At 41.3% G+C, this 17,048-nt stretch overlaps 1 protein-coding gene across 3 annotated transcripts in view; it reads right to left on the bottom strand.

Annotated features, from left to right (window-relative positions):
* The window catches only part of arpc5lb (actin related protein 2/3 complex, subunit 5-like, b), a 49,866-nt gene extending 33,334 nt beyond the window's left edge, over nt 1-16,532 (bottom strand). For all 3 annotated transcript variants that reach the window (XM_036562962.1, XM_036562961.1, XM_036562963.1), the window contains exon 1: nt 16,127-16,532. In XM_036562962.1, the coding sequence (XP_036418855.1) occupies nt 16,127-16,266 (140 nt within the window). In that variant the 5' untranslated portion in view covers nt 16,267-16,532. The remainder of the gene's footprint in view (nt 1-16,126) is intronic.
* Between the last annotated feature and the right edge of the window lie 516 nt (nt 16,533-17,048).

Here is a 17,048-nt window from a genome sequence, read left to right as displayed (position 1 = left end):
CCTAGTCGATTTGCACCGTGCATGCATGTCACTGTCGCGCATGTGTACAATGCATTACTGACGCTGGCTGATCTGTACTGTGCATGCCTATCCTTTTATAATGTCATGTTAGCAGATTAGCTTGGGGTGTTTAATGCTGAAACCATATACAAGCAGTCTCATTCCCCTTCCTAGTTTAATACTACCTATTATTAACTTATTTTCTGTGCGGAAAACATGCAGATTAGAACATAGTGAGACAAGAGGAATATGGACAAACACCTGCTCAATTACAATCATTTTTGTATATCTTGAGACCACATCTGTCACTGAAACTCAAATGGTTCCTTGCTTCCTGTATAGTGCATGGCACAGATCATTAAATTAGGGATTCTACACCAAAATAGTGTATTAACATCAGATACGATGTTGAGTGAACATGAAGAGCTTTTATTTAGACATATAAGGCACTGTTTGTGTGTAGAAGCCTTTATATAATGAGTAATGTAGTGGACACTACATAGGGAGTTGAAAGCCATTTGAGACTGAGCCTAAACTTTGCCCAGCTCTGTTCAAGCTGTTGTTACTGTAGCGCAAATACAGGCTAAAAATGACATTGTACACAAAGCAAAACTGCTCAGGTAGATAAGGACACTTTAAAGCTGTTTTCACTGATAAACACATATAATAGCTTGCCAACTCAGCAGAGAAGAGTGCAAAATACACACGACTACTATTTTAAAATAAGGCCATTTTGTTACAGTTCAACTACTGTCAAAGCTTACACATATGCGCTACAGATCAGGTAGTGCCAATAAAAGTAACATTCTCTATGCATGCATGACAGTGGTGCGCATGTACAGTACAAATCAAGCAGGGAATGCAGATCAGATAGCGACAAGCTGCTAACAGTAGATAGCTAGCGTAAAGGGCAAACATTAGCTTTAGCTAGCTAAAGTTAGTTAGCTAAACTGTAACTTCAGGCAAAAGTTAGAAACCAGCTAGCTAACGTTAGCATTATCCATATACATTTGACACAATCTAATTTAGAAACTCTGAAAGTAAGAAAATAACATGCTGGTTAAAATTTAGTGTTATTAAAACCCAGGCTTCCGGTTAAGATGGCGGCGTGATAAGTTTGGAAGCCACTGCTCTGCAGAAATTTTTGCTCAATTTACAGCTTTTTCCTCGCTTTTTTCTGGTGCACTTGTCCCACGTAGTAAATAGTAACATATTCTAGTAAAGCTGACCATAAAGTGGGAAATTAAACATGCCAAGAGTGAACGCAAAGAGCAGGATGGCGGAAAGCGGTGAGGACCTCGATGGGGCCGCGCCAGCGTCAGCCAACCGTGCTCCAGAGTAATTGTACGACATCAGGCAGCTACTCAGCGGCATAAAGTCTGAAGTATCCGTAATCAGGGCCGAGATTCTTGGGGAATTAAGGTCATCCATTTCGAGTCTAAAGGCTAGTTTACATATGCTGGAACAAAACCTGGAGGATGCTGGGAACTCTCTGACTGAGGTGGACTCACGTGTTACTACCTTAGAGAACGTGTTCTGTGCTTGTGAAAGAAAACGAAACCATTCGGGCGAAACTTGATGACCTCGAAAATCGTGCACGAAGAAATAACATCCGAGTCATCGGAATTCCCGAGCACCTAGAGGGTCCCCGACCAACATCATTCATGGAATCTCTCCTACTGGACGTTTTTGGGTCTGACTCCTTCCCCAAGCCGCCGGTCATAGATCGTGCACATCGCTCCTTAGCTCCCATGCTGAAGCAGCATCAGCTGCCGAGGCCGATGATTGTGCGCCTTCATCATTTCCAAACCAGGGAGCGGATATTTCAGCTGGCATGAGAGAAGCGGCAACTGCAGTTTCAGGGTAATCGGATCCAAATCTACCCGGACCTCAGTGCAGATGAGATGATTAGATGAGCAGTGTGCCATGTCCTCTAGCCCTACCCTGTTTAAAGAAAGGGTGCGTCTTCAAACTGAATATAATTTAATTTCCATTTCTCAGGAGGAACAGAGGCTGTTGAGAATGCGACATAAATTTTATGAATTTGGAGATAAAGCGAGTAAGCTTTTAGCCTTACAAGCTTGCCAGTCCACTGCTTCTAGAATGATAACACAGGTACAGTCCACAACTGGTGCCATGTTACATAACCATAAAGATAACAATGACAGATTCTATAGTTTCTTCACATCTTTGTATGCCTCACAGTATCCCATTGATCCAAGTCAAATGCATTCTTTTTTTCTCTAACTTGGACCTACCGTTAATTAGCGACCAACTTAATCCTAATCTGGGAGACCTGCTTGACTTGCCTGAAATCATCACTGCAATAATGGCTATGCAGAGTGGCAAGTCACCAGGACGAGATGGCTTCCCTCTGGAGTTCTATAAGAAGTTCTCAACTCTGTTGGCTCCGCTACTTCTCTCTGTATTTAACGAATCCTTTTCTAACAGCTGTCCACCACCTACTCTAACACAAGCATCAATATCTCTCTTGGCCAAAGAAAACAAGGACCCTACTCTCTGTGATTCATACAGACCTATTTCACTTTTAAATGCAGATTTTAAAATATTGGCTAAAGCTCTTGCATTGCAACTTGAAATAGTTTTACCCTCAATCATCTCGATGGATCAAACAGGCTTTATACGGGGACGCAACTCTTTCAGTAATTTGAGGCGCTTACTTAATGTAATTTATACAGAATCTCCTTTGGATTCGCAAGAAATAATAGTCTCTTTGGACGCGGAAAAGGCTTTTGATGGAGTGGAATGGCCTTCTCTTCCTTACTCTTGAAAGGTTTGGTTTCCCTCCTAAGTTTATTTCTTGGATCAAATTGTTATATGCGTCCCCGGTAGCATCTGTATGCACTAACAACTTCCATTCACAGTATATCCACTTAGAACGAGGCATGAGGCAAGGGTGCCCCCTATCTGCTTTATTGTTCACTATAGCTATAGAAGCCATGGCTCTGCGACAATCTCCTGACTTCAAAGGTATTCGTATTAGCCATAAGGATGTTGAGCACAAGGTCTTGCTGTACGCAGACAACCTCCTTCTTTATGTCTCGAATCCCCTATCATCAGTCCCCCACATTCTCTCCATCTTAGAGAAATTTGGGAAATTCTCTGGCTACAAATTAAACTTACAGAAAAGCGAATATTTCCCTATCAACTCACTAACTAATATATTACTCCCTTGCATCATTCCTTTTAAGCTAAAGCACAGAGGATTTAAATATCTTGGCATGCTCCCTCGATGCTCTCTTTGACTTTGTCCCCCTCTATGATCGTACCAGGAAAGATTTTATCAGATGGCCCGCACTGCAGCTCTCTTTAGTAGGGCGAGTTAATTTAGTTACAATGATAATTCTACCCCGTTTTCTATACTTATTTTCTAATATCCCTGTTTTTATCAGAAAAGGTTTGTTTAACAATGTAGATAAATTGGTTACTGCATTTCTGTGGGGGATAAAGGTTGCCGCATTAAGAAAACCTTTTTACAGAGACCAAGGCAGCAGGGTGGGATGGCACTGCCAAATTTCTTATTTTACTACTGGGCATGCAATATTCAAAAGATAGTTTTTTGGATGTCTCCAGAAGACTCCCCTTCTTTTCCAATATGGGTGCAAGCAGAGAGATCTTGCAGCCAATTTTCTTTAAGCTCTTTGGTATGCTCTTCTCTCCCCACAACTGGAGGTACCTCTCTTCGTTTTCTTAATCCTGTAGTCACCCATACCTTAAAAATTTGGTCCCAATACCGGAAACACTTTGGGTTACAATTGGTTTCAGTTTTGAGTCTTATTGTGTCAAACTACTTGTTCCTACCTTCCTATTCTGACTCAGCTTTTTGCATGTGGTACAAGAATGGAATTAGAAGCTTAAAAGATTCAGATAAGGAGCTTTACTCAAAAAGCATTTAGCTCCTTCCCTAGTTTACCCCCATTGTGAATAGTTGATATGTTGCTGAGTTTAAATCCAAATAAACGTGGCACTATCTCCCACATATATTTTACTATTAGTTCTATAAATCCTCAGGTGTTGGAGCATCTTAGGGCTGCATGGCAGCAGGACTTAGCTATAGGTTTTTCAGATGTTGAATGGGAGGGCATTCTTCACCAGGTGCACTCATCGTCCCCTTGTGCAAGACACGGGTTGATACAATTTAAAATACTCCACAGGCTCCATTTCACTAATGCCAAATTGGCTAAAATATTTCCTAATACCAGCTTGGCATGCAATAGATGTAAGCAAACGCCAGCCACCTTAGCCCATATGTTTTGGTCATGCCCTAGCCTGGAGGGGTTCTGGAGGAGTATATTTAAGTCTTTTAATGACATCTACGGTGTCGTAACTGAGCCACATCCCCTACTGGCTTTATTTGGCACATGACCTGAAGGATCATCTCTAACTAAAGACAAGTGTCATGTTATTGCCTTCTCCACCATGCTAGCAAGACGCCTTATTCTTTTGAACTGGAAGGGGTCTACCCCCCCCCCCCAACACATAACATATGGATTAATGAAGTTATGGCTCACATTCAAATGGAAAAGATTAAGTTCACTACAAGAGGCTCAAAGAGTTTTTTGATACTTGGTTACCTTTTATAACATACTTTGAGAGTTTACAAACATCTGATTGAAGAGACCCCTGACCTATTTCTTTATAATACATCATATGATTTCTATGCGATGCTGAACACTAGCTATTGCCCTGGTATCAGGGCTATAATTTGAGGGTTGAGGCTGGACTGGCTCAGGCCCCTTTGGGGTGACTATTTTGAAAAAAAATAATAATAATAATAAAAATGATCTAGAAATGGTGTATTAGTAATACTATAATGGAGTTGATTACTAACATTATTATTAATATGGTTTGGTGCTATGTGTGTATGCATGTAGGTGTATGTATGTATATGTATGTGTAGATATGTACATATATATCTGTACATGTATAGGTATATGGATATGTGTATGTGCATATATATTTATTTTATGTTCTTATTTTTATTTATTTATTCATTCATTTTAGTATTGTATTCCATTGTTTTTTTATTATTTTATTTATTTATTTATTTTAGTTAGTTTGCATGTTCTGCCAATTTTCTTTTCTATTTTATCTCCTATTTGTATTTGTACTTATGTTTATTATCACTGTTTTATTATATTGCTTTGAGTGGAGTAGAGAGACAAGGACGGGTCTTTATGGGAAAGGGTGCAGGAAACCAAACAAGTTGTTTTATATTAGTTTATACTGTACTGTGTTGTCATTGTTGAACATTACAAAATAAACAGAATGTTCAAAAGCTGTATAAAATCCATGCTTTTCTGTCCAAAGCATCGTCAGTATGGAAGTTAAAATTACCAATAAGAAGGATTTTATCATGGTAAGTAACGCAGATAGATAATAGTTCAGATAACTGGTTTCTTCCCCTTTGCTCTTAGGGAGTTTTTCTTTGCCACTGTCACCACTGGCTTGCTCATGGGGGCTTGGACCCAAATTGTTCTGTAAAGCTGCTTTGTGACAATGCCTACTGTACAAAGTACATAAATAAATAAATTTGGCTTGACTTGAATTCAGGCAAGAGAGAGGGTGTGTGCTTTGGTGGATGGAAAATCATCAGCAAAAGCGTTGGCACTTGACCTTTTAATATAATAAAGATGGGATGATACCAAAGAAACGTTGTGGTTTAAGAGTCATTAAAAATAGCTGCTAGTCCACCCCGCTTCTTACATTCACACAGAGTAAGGTAGAAGTTGTAGTTGTGTGGGGCAGTTTCAGTAAGGGAGGCTATTCCATTCGAATCAAGACACATTTCTGTCATAAATATGAAATCTAATATTCACATGCATATAAAATAATTCACAAGAAAAGTCTTATTGGTCACAGCTCTAACATTCAAAAGGGTCATCCTAATAGTTGACTTTCTAGGTCTAGCAATGCCTTAACTTGCTACTCCAGAGACTTGAGTTCTTTACTCAGCAGCCGGAGCTCCCAGTCCTCCTCGGTCACCATTCATTTTTGTTAAGGCAAACTTAAAACAATAAAACAAAAAATAAACTAAGAATACATGAAATAAAGTAAAACTAATGCAATGAGAAAAATGTCATTGTAAAAAAGTAAAACTAAAACAGAACCAAATGTAACACAGACATGCATTTGTTTACAAAAAACAAGCAAACAAAAAGACAATCAGAAATTCATAAGGTAAAACCTCAAAAATGAAGTTTCTGTTTTAAACAATTCACTAATCACTGCTTTCTGTTTTTATTAGCATTTCACATACTATATGAAACCTTTGAAATTTTGTAAAAGTTTTGTAAATCTCGTAAGTTAAAAAGTTTAGCAGCTATCTGGCCCTCGTTACAATGAGAAGTTAAAACTAGAGAAAATACATGTTGTAGGCATGATTTAAAGATTGTGGTGTAAAGGTGGTGTCAGAGTCAGAGCATTTTGCTTAGCTCACCACTCAGAAAAACCAAGATGGCGGCAAGTGCACATGCTGCGGCTTCTCTCTTTCCAGACGAAATGGTGTTTTCGTGATTTTTGTCCTGTGAGCTGCAGGGTTTTTGTACGTCTTCGGGTGGTCTACCTGTCCTGAAGCACACATACAACCGTGAGTTCCTGCTCGACATTGGCAGAACCTGATTTTTAGAGTTAAACTCGCAGCACAAAGAAGAGCTACGAGTCTGCGGTCTGCTAAGGAGTCCAGCACCAACACCGCCCCCCACTCCTGCATCTCGCCCAGAGTGGAGGCGCCACAAGCGGCATGAGAGGAAGCAGAAGAGGGGTAAGCACGGAGGTATCCGAGCTAGTCTAACGGCTAGCCCACACAAGCCGGCCATCCCCACCATGGTACTGGCCAACGTACACTCACTGGACAACAAACTGGACTACATACGCCTGCTACGCACAACAGTCTGTGACAGACTGTTGTGTGTTTGTGTTTACGGAAACATGGCTCAGTAACAACGTCCCAGACCACACCATTCAGCTCAAGCAGCTAACATGCTATCGCGGGCAGAGCTCTCGTTGAAGGAGGTAAGACCTGCGGCGGGGGGCTTTGTGTTTATATCAAAGATGCCTGGTGTCGCGACGCTGCTGTGGTCTGCAAACACTGCTCACCATTAGTGGAGTTTATGGCTATTAAGTGCAGACCATTCTACCTACCGAGGGAATTTATTGCCGTTATAATCGTCGCTGTTTATATCGCTCCAAGCTCCAATAACAACAAGAGGAGTGAGGCACTGAATGAGCTGTATCGACACATCAGTGAGCAGCAGACAGGCCACCCTGATGCTTTTCTCGTCTTGGCTGGAGATTTCAATCATGCAGACCCAAAGAGTGTGTTTCCAAAAATATATTAACCCATAGACTTTCCAACATGGGGGAAAAAAAAAAAAAACACACTGGACCATGTTTACACCACAAGCTTACAAGGCCATTCCCCTCCCCCACCTTGGTGCCTCTGACCACATCACTGTTATGCTAATGCCAGCATACAGACCACTGGTTAAAGTCACCAAACCAGTTCGGAAGCAGGTACGAGTGTGGCCGGAAGCGTCTGCAGAGACACTTCAAGACTGTTTTAATACTACAGACTGTAATGTGTTTAAACAAGCGGCGACCTACAACACCACAGATCTCCAGGAGTATGCTGACACAGTCACTGGCTACATCTCCAAGTGCATTGAGGATGTAACTGTTCTCAAGACCATCACGGTTCGGGCTAGGAATGCTGCCTTCTCAGCAGGAGACGAGGTGGGCCTGAGGGCAGCTAGGACCAACCTGTCCCACGGCATCAGAAAGGCAAAGAGGCAGTACTTCAGGAGGATAGCCCATCACTTCAGCGACAGCAGAGATACACGGAGCCTGTGACAGGGGATACAGACCATCACAGACTACAAGCCCCCATCGCAGACCTGTGATAGCTCCACCTCTCTGCTGAATGAGCTTGACAAATTCTTTGCCCGGTTTGAGGCAGACAACAACATGCCTGCACAGAAGAACCCCCTCCCCCCAGACATCTTTAACATCTCACTGAGTCAGGCTGTTGTCCCCACATGCCTTAAAGCCACCACCATCATCACCGTCCCAAAGAAAGCGTCACCCTCCTGTTTTAATGACTACCGTCCGGTTGCACTCACTCCCATCCTCATGAAGTGCTCCGAACGGCTGGTCATGCAACACATCAAGTCTGTCCTTCCCCCCTCCCTGGACCCCTTCCAGTTTGCATATCGGCCAAATCGCTCGGTTGATGCCATTTCCACCGCCCTCCACTCAGCCCTTACACATCTGAACACAAAGGACTCTTATGGCAGAATGCTTTTCATAGATTTCAGCTCGGCATTTAACACCATCATTCCCCAGCTGCTCATTCTCAAACTGGACAGGCTGGGGCTGAACACTTCACTGTGCAACTGGATGTTAGACTTCCTGACTGGGAGACCACAGGCAGTACAGGCCAGCAACACCTCCCGCACCATCACACTGAACACGGGGGGCCTCCCGAGGATGTGTACTCAGCTCCCTCCTATTCACTCTGATGTCCCACGACTGCACACTGTCGCACAGCTCCAACCTCTTCATCAAGTTTGCGGACAACACGACTGTGGTGGGTCCCATCAGCAACAACGATGAGACAAACTACAGGAGCAAGGTGAGCCGCCTGGCCTTGTGGTGTAGACACAACAATCTCTATCTGAACATTGAGAAGACAAAGGAGATCGTTGTGGACTTCAGGAGAATGTGCCCCCAGCATGCTCTTCTGAACATCAACGGTGCTGCTGTGGAGAGGGTGAACAGCACCAAGTTCCTGGGCGTGCACGTCACAGAGGACCTCTCCTGAGCCAACAACACAGCATCACTGGCCAGAAGGGCTTATCAGCGCCTCTACTTCCTCCGCAAACTGAGAAGAGCCAGAGCCCCAGCCCCCATCATGTGCACCTTCTACAGAGGTACCATCGAGAGCATCCTGACCAGCTGCATCACCGTGTGGTATGGCGCCTGCACCGTGTCCTGCCGCAAGACACTCCAGCATGTCATGAGAGCAGCTGAGAAGATCATTGGCACCTCCCTCCCCTCCCTCCAAGAGATATACAGCTCCCGTCTCACCCGGAAAGCCCTCTGCATGGCAGGTGATCCCACTCACCCACTACACAGCTTCTTCAGCCTGCTGCCATCAGGGAGGAGACTGCGGAGTCACTGGGCCAGGACCAGCAGACTGGGGGACAGCTTCATCCACCAGGCTGTCAGGATGCTCAACTCTCCCCCTACTTTGCCCCCCCCCACCCTTCTGCCCCCCCACACCCTTCTGCCCCCCCACACCCTAAGTTTGGACCCAAACACAGGTTCCTGACCGCCACTCCCCAATACTGAACGCTGATTCTCAGAGACTGTTACACACCCATCACTTTCTGTTACGCACTCATCACTTTAACTGCTCCATAAGATCATTCGAATTGCACTACTGTTTATAATTGCACTATTTATACCAACAGACCTCTATGTGCCTTATGTCAATTTATTGTTAATTTCAGGGACTTTCTTATATTTATATTATTTTTTTATTATTCTATTTTTCTACAATGCGTTTATTTTTACGATTAGTGTTTATTTAGTGTCTATTTAATTCACACATTTCCTGTTTACCGTCTATTTGGTGTTTGGTGTCTGAGAGTAACACAATTTCAATACTCTGTATGTCCTGTACATATTGTAGTATTGACAATAAAGCTGACTTGACTTGACTTGACAGAACCATCCCTTTCGGCCTCCGAACAGCTCTTAAATGTGTATCATTGACGGTTTGACACTTTTTAAAAAAAAAAAAAAAATCCAAAATTAGCCAAGCAATATTATTCATTATTTAATTTCCAACACATCTTAGCCTATCTAATGTAAAAAAAAATGCATTATGTTATAAAAAAGCTATTTCAATAAATGTGAAACTATCAGGACATTACAGTAAGAAATGGCTGTCCAGCAAATGAGCTTGCAGGCAAAACTAATTAGAACTGCTGGTACAAAGACATACTTCTTGTTGATTACATAAAAAAACAGGAACACAGATGAAATCAATGAAAATGAAAGAAAATGACATGAATGACTGAATGAAAATTACCTATAATTTCATTTAGGTAATCCTTAAGGGCTTTCACAATGTGGCAAAGATCTAAATCAAACATCCTCTCTGACTGTTAGGAGGAATAAAGAAAAAGAGGGAATTAAAAAGTTTATATTAAGTTCAAATTATCTTTATTTTAATTCAGGAGCACCAGTGCTCTTGATTTGTCCAGTGAACCCTGGTCCAGTGTTTCCGCTAAACCTGTTTTTCGGCGGCAGCTGTCACTGCTTCAGAATTTTATGAAATGTCATGAAGTCGCAATTAAAAACTCTGCAGAGGGCTTTTAAATTGAAACAACAGATACAGGAATTGGAGTGTGGGCCTGCCATAGCTGAAAAAAAATCCTAGAGAAAATGCTGCGGCCTGTCAGCCAAGACAGGTTTGCTTCTTTAGTTTTGCTGTGAAGCTATAAAACTAATGTAGCTACCATGTAATAGAGCAGGGGTGCCCATACTTTTGTGGCTTGATACCTACTTTTTCCAAGGTCATCGTGATTTACCTTTAAAAAAATGGCTTTATCCTTTTAAAAAAGTTTTAAAGGCTTTTAAACTTCTTTAATGCACTTCAGTGGCCTATATTGATATTCAGCATTACAGGGCGAAAAACTAAAAATCACACTAACCTTATTCTACTGATTTGCACTGAATAGTGTCAGCCAGGTTGGTGTAGCCTGGACCACTTTTTCTTCCCGAGTTCACTCTTAGCTGGGAATTCGTTGTGTTAGTTTCTGTCTAAAGTTCGAAAATGTCTTTTGACAATCCCCTTCTTTGGAAGTGTGTTGGCTACATGGCAAATCAAGCAGATGTATTTGGAGTTTGACACTGAGTGTGTATAGATGCACTCAATAATCTGATCATCATTGGATTTCTGCATTTATCCGATTATTCAAATGGTCATGTAAACACCATACTCTGATCTTGTGTTGACTGGGTTACTGACAAAACCTGATTTTCTGCAGTTACTGGATTATTAAGTAATGTATGTATGTATGTATGTTTTACAAAACAAAAAGTCCTCCTCCCGCTCTGCATGTAAGAGGTAGGTTTTCGGTTTCTTTGTGCTAGATCATCTTCTGAAAGAGTCAGTGTAGGTTGCACATAACAAAGGGGCAACACTAACACTAACTAATAACAGCAGTAATTTAGGCAGTGGCCACATTTCACATCAATCACACTGACCTGCCAACCGCGACAAACAGTAAGACAGTGTTGAAATTTGATAGCCTGCCTGAGGGAGGCGCAATCTGTGGTGCACTGTGTGATCGATGTATTGGGCACCCCTGTAATTGAGCATAGACTTGCCTGTTGAAAACCTACTGCATGGTACAAACTGCTATTGCTTATGTGGTTTCTGACACTGTATAACAGTTATCTCTGAAAATTAAAAATACGGGATTACTATCGGATTTATTAACTAAAAACAACTGAACTTTAAAATGAAGTATTTTTCAACTGAAGCATATTACTTCAGAGAAACATCTAAAAGTAGGCCATCATGCTCAAACTTCTCAACTCTGCTACCCACTCTACTACTCAACCCAAAGAAATACAATGCGAGTGTGTACTATTTCAGACTAGATTTGTTACAGGACTTTCCCCTCCAATATCTGACCCAGCATTTTCTGCTGATAGTGGCCAGATACTGATACCTGGGAAGATACCTGGTAAGCGACCAATGAATGATGATTTTGGTATGCAGTTAGTTTGATAACAATGGATGGGTAAATGCTTTCATTACTTGTTAGTTCATAGCTTCACTGCAATTAAAGAAGCAATCTTCAGATACCAAACTGATCTGAACTGATGACTACATTTGGGCTAAGGGTAAAAGTATGCAAGTTTGACTTCTGGCAGAACTATCACTTTAAAAAAAAGTGTGATTTAAGGAATAAATATGATGGTCAGTACTCAATGAGGGGTCCTTTGTTGTGGCTCTAGCACAGTGTGGTGACTTCCAGGCTCAAGCATGTGATTCAACTTATAAGTTAATAACCAAGTTAGTAGTTAGTAGAATTGTTAGAGCAGGAGAATCACCTCTAGCTTGGATGTAGATGCCTATGATAATTTGACCTTGTTATCTACTAAGCTACACTAGATAACATCAGCCCTTCTCCAAAGAATGCCAGCTTCAGTTGGCACTGCTGGTTCCTAGCTCAATGGCTTAGCCAAATCTGTCGGTGCTTTGCCAGATATCATCAGCAGCAGGAACTAAACATACAGGTACAGTGGTTATAGAGGTGGAAGGTGGAAGAAAAACATCCCTATGCAAACCAGAGAAATTCACCTACAATGGGCATTCACTTGCTGCCACTGACTGACAACCCAAAACAGTACAGTTGCTATTTGCCAATGCTACAGTTTTAAAAAAATCATGGTGGCTGCAGCATCCGAGTCAGCTTCGAAAGAGGTTTGTAAAAGCTTCCAAAGACCCAAGGCGTCAAAAGTATTACATACAAGTATTATATTTATAAGAGTACTTAAAATTAGCACAAAACAAAAAGGTGGTCTGTACACTGTGCAAAGTTTCCATGGTACACCACAGCAGCATTAGCGCGATGCACAAGCACCTGAACAGAAAACACGTAGGCACTATTTGGGATGATGGACCACGAGAAAAGGCAAAACCACCTTAACTGTCGTCTCTTTGTGTTTATTGAATTACCATTAGTAGGGAGAGATTTTAGAAATCTGTTGTCCTTGAACTTCTACTGAATAAGTGCTTGAGAAAATGTTTAGGCTAGAAACTGGGCTTATTTTGCATTGTTTGACGGTGCCAGTGTGTTGGTTCATGCATGTTGCGCTTGATGGGACATGTATCTTATCTTATTATATTATTTTATTTCTGCCATTATTTTAAGCACATTTCTTTGTGTGAGGAATCCTATAAATACAAAGAAACTTGGATTTCTTTTGATATTTCACTGCTGACATAAATAATAAAGCCTCTTTTTTATTCATTTTTGTATCATGCTGAAGTTGCCAGTTTAAAACTACAGTTTTGCACTTTAATATGTAAACCTTTGTTTACATTTCGTTTTGTGCTGCATTATACAATGATAGACCATCTGTTGTTGTCAAAATAAAAGGAACTTAAATGAAATGGTCAATTAGATTTTTTGAAGAAAACTTAATCATTTAGATTTGTCAACTAACTGATAGAAAAAGATTTGTTAGTGGCAGCCCTATCCACATTATTCTAAAATGTTCACATGGGAACAACTGCTGACAACAGACTGTTTGTGTTTGTTCGTAAATCCTGTGTCAGTGTGCTCTGGCCTTTTGCCCCTGTACACTGGTTAAAAAACAAAAACTAGGAGAGAGTAATAGCAGAACTGACATAATGAGAGGTACTGTAGTTCTGTGGAGGAAAGCAGAATGAGAGAGAAGAACTATCCTTCACTGCTTTTTTCAGCCATTAGGTAAAGTTTTATGAGCCGATGGTCTTTGGGTGTCAAGTTTTTAATAAACTCAATATTATCACACTCTTTATAGCAGAGACAATAGGCAGCTGAGTCTGACAATGAAATCATATTGAACTAGGTCATTCGTCTTCTGTGTGCACCATGAGATGGTAAACAAATGCAAGCATCAGTTCTGCAGTTACACTACATGTCCAAAAGTTGGCAGACACCTGCTTATCCAATGTTTCTTCCAAAACCAAAAGTAGTGATAGGGAGCTGTTCCACCTTTACTACAGTAATAACCTCTGTGATGGAGTTGCATCTCTTTAGCACAGTATTGGCAAGCATTGTTAAAATGACTTCAATAGGCTTAATAAGCATGTTTTTTCCACTGGGCAGTGCAGTACGGTACAGTATGGCACTGTTACTAAACCATGATCACTTTTTGGCATCATTTTCATTACCAACTGAACCGTGCTGTACCTGAGTACCCATGCTAAATTTTGGTTACCTCTCCTGCAAGCGTACCAAGCGTGCCAAGTCAGAGCATATGGGTGCAGCACAAAATGCAGTGCAACCCAGTGAAGCTTTACCACTGATGCTACTGTTGTCTGTTTACTGTTAACAATAGCACCACATAAGACATCATGTGACCACACAACCTCCACAGGCCCCTGCCTTCTTTCCCTTTTGTGAGATGGGAAACAGACATATGCACTCGAACAGGTTATATACAGTTGAGGGCTCAGATTAGTCTGGTGTCTTGACTATTAAAAGGAGACAAGTCAAAAGCACTGCATAATTAAAACATTAGGATGTAAATAAAGACAATCAGCGTAGTTTGATGTGAAATGCAGAACTGTTTACAGCGGTGGTGATAGAAACTAGATGTCCAGAAATATAACGCAACTAAAAGCTACCTTACAAAACGCTATAACATGAAATGGTTATGAATATATGGCCTTATGCCTGAGACACTGTACAGTTTTATTCTAATGCTTACTTATTTCTTAAATACATTCATCTCATTGTAAGGTAAAATAGTTCAAGGATTTTTCGATTCATCACTACTTTATTATTATGAACATTAAATACAAAGATTCAAAAAGAGGTTCACTGATCGTCATGAACAGTAAGTAAAATGGCTACATTTGCACTGTAGACATTGTGACTCCTGCTCGCCATTACCACCATTATGAAGAATTATGAGTTAACTGGTTTCTTTAAAATGCACATCACATCAAAGCACTCTTAATTACTTTGTTTACATCTTAACGATTGAATTAGAAATTTTGTACCAATCTTGAAAACTGATTCAATTTCTACATCTAGAAACTAAAAGAAACCGCAAAAAGAAAAACATTTAAATATTTTTCAAAGTACCTTAAAGTTTGCAGTCATTGTTAAAAGACTAAAAGTGACAAACAACAATAAAAACACAATCTGTTCTTGTCTGTGAATGGCTAGTAAACAGTACACAGATGAGGAAGAAACTATATAAATAGATCTAAATATTATGGAGCAGGACATTATCTTCACACTAGTAGCAGCCAGTGCTAAAGAATGGTCATAAATGTCCAAAAAATCAGCACTCCAAGAAGTTTGATGTTTCATGTTCAAGTACAGTACTTGGACAAAACTTTTTATCTCTGTTTTCGTCGTTTTTTCTACATACTTTGAAAACGCCAGCTGACCTTTATATTGTGTAACAAATCATAATGAGTGCACCAACAGCGATGATAGCAATGATCCAAAATCATTTGGAATTGGAATATTGGACTTTTTTTACAGTAACGTCCATTATAAGTTAAGAATGTCTTTTTTTTTTGTCTTAAAGATTCTGGTTTGGAGACGTGAGGTTTTGTTCCGACAGCGAGGACATTCAGTCTAAACGTTAGTTCTGTCCCATACTATCGGCACTTCAATCTAAAAGCATGTACTGCAGTTTCCAGGTTTCTATGCTTTAAATAATTAGCCCAAATGCCAGAGAGCAACAGAGCGACCAAAACTGCACACCAGGAATTACTTAGGCATGATATGTTTCATATTGAACTTGAAAATTCATTGTTTAAATGCAGATTCTACCTGTATCGTACCTCCTACAACTACCTCGCCTATTTTAAAAGCTTGAAATCGCGCTGCAGTAGTGACAGTGCCCAATATTTCCAAAAGCCCAGCTAATTAGCCTACATCGCTGAGAGCAAAACAGTGACCAGAAGTGTGAAGAATAGCATAGCACATAAGGAATTACTTGTGTTTAACATGTTTATACTCTCTATGACCCCAATCTGAATGCAGTATTGACAGTGCTCGCAGTGTTCCCCTTAGCGCTGACAATCAGCACACTATGAATTGCTAAGGTTTGATATTTCATATTCAAGTAGCATGTTTAGTGTTTTATTGCAGGTTCAACCCTACAATTATAATGAACTTTATTTGAAAGCTTGTGTACTGGTAGCTTGTATACTGACAGTGCTCATTAGCTCAGATAAGGCCGCTGCAGAGGTCAGCAGCTCTACGACTCAGGAAAGATCAAAAAAACAAGTCAAAACCAAAGCAACACCAAACCAGCAATCAGAGCACCAACCACAGCCGACACAGGATATTGCCTGATGAGGCTGTCAACCTCCGCGGTGTCCGGCCCCTGCTGCTCGGCCGCTTCATCGTGCTCCTCTACGAACTTATTCTCGTCGAACTCGTCCACGTCCACCTTTCTGAAGCGCGACGGCAACGTGTTCTTCGCCATCGGGGCCACAGCTGGCGGTGCGCCGCTGGAGACGAATCGGAGAGCCGATGCACAAAAACACGCAAAAAACTAAAACCAAAACTAAAACGAAGCAGAAGCAGAGCTCAGAGACACAGGACACGGCCACTTAGGGACATTATAAAAGGAGGAGGGTGGGGGGGTCTGTGAGCACGGCCACCGGGCAGAGCCGCGATGATTTAGGAGCAAAAACAAAACCAGGCGGAGATGAAGGGGCAGAGAGAGAGAGAGAGAGAGAGAGAGAGAGAGAGAGAGAGAGAGAGAGAGAGAGAGAGAGAGAGATGGCTGGGTTAGTAGCGCCATCTAGAGGGGGGAGTGTATAAAGGACTTACAAACTGTACATATGCACCTAGATACACCGAACAGGCATAACATTATGACCACCTCCTTTTTTCGACGCTCATTGTACATTTTCCACTTACTACAAAAGTGCACTTTGTAGTCCTACAATTACAGACTGTAGTCCATCTGTTTCTCTGCATACTTTGTTAGCCCCCTTTTACCCTGTTCTTCAGTGGTCAGGACCCCCATGGACCCTCACAGAGCAGGTACTATTTGGGTGGTGGATCATTCTTCGCACTGCAGTAACACTGATGTGGTGGTGGTGTGTTAGTGTGTGTTGCGCTGGTACAAGTGGATCAGACACAGCAGTGCTGCTGGAGTTTACTGTGTCCACTCACTGTCCACTCTATTAGACACCCCTACCTTATCAGTCCACCTTGTAGATGTAAAGTCAGAGACGATAGCTCATCTACTGCTGCACA

This window comes from Colossoma macropomum, unplaced genomic scaffold (assembly GCF_904425465.1).
Source record: "Colossoma macropomum unplaced genomic scaffold, Colossoma_macropomum, whole genome shotgun sequence".
In the NCBI taxonomy this organism is placed as follows: Eukaryota; Metazoa; Chordata; class Actinopteri; order Characiformes; family Serrasalmidae; genus Colossoma; species Colossoma macropomum.
This window is presented reverse-complemented; position numbering and strand designations above follow the sequence as displayed.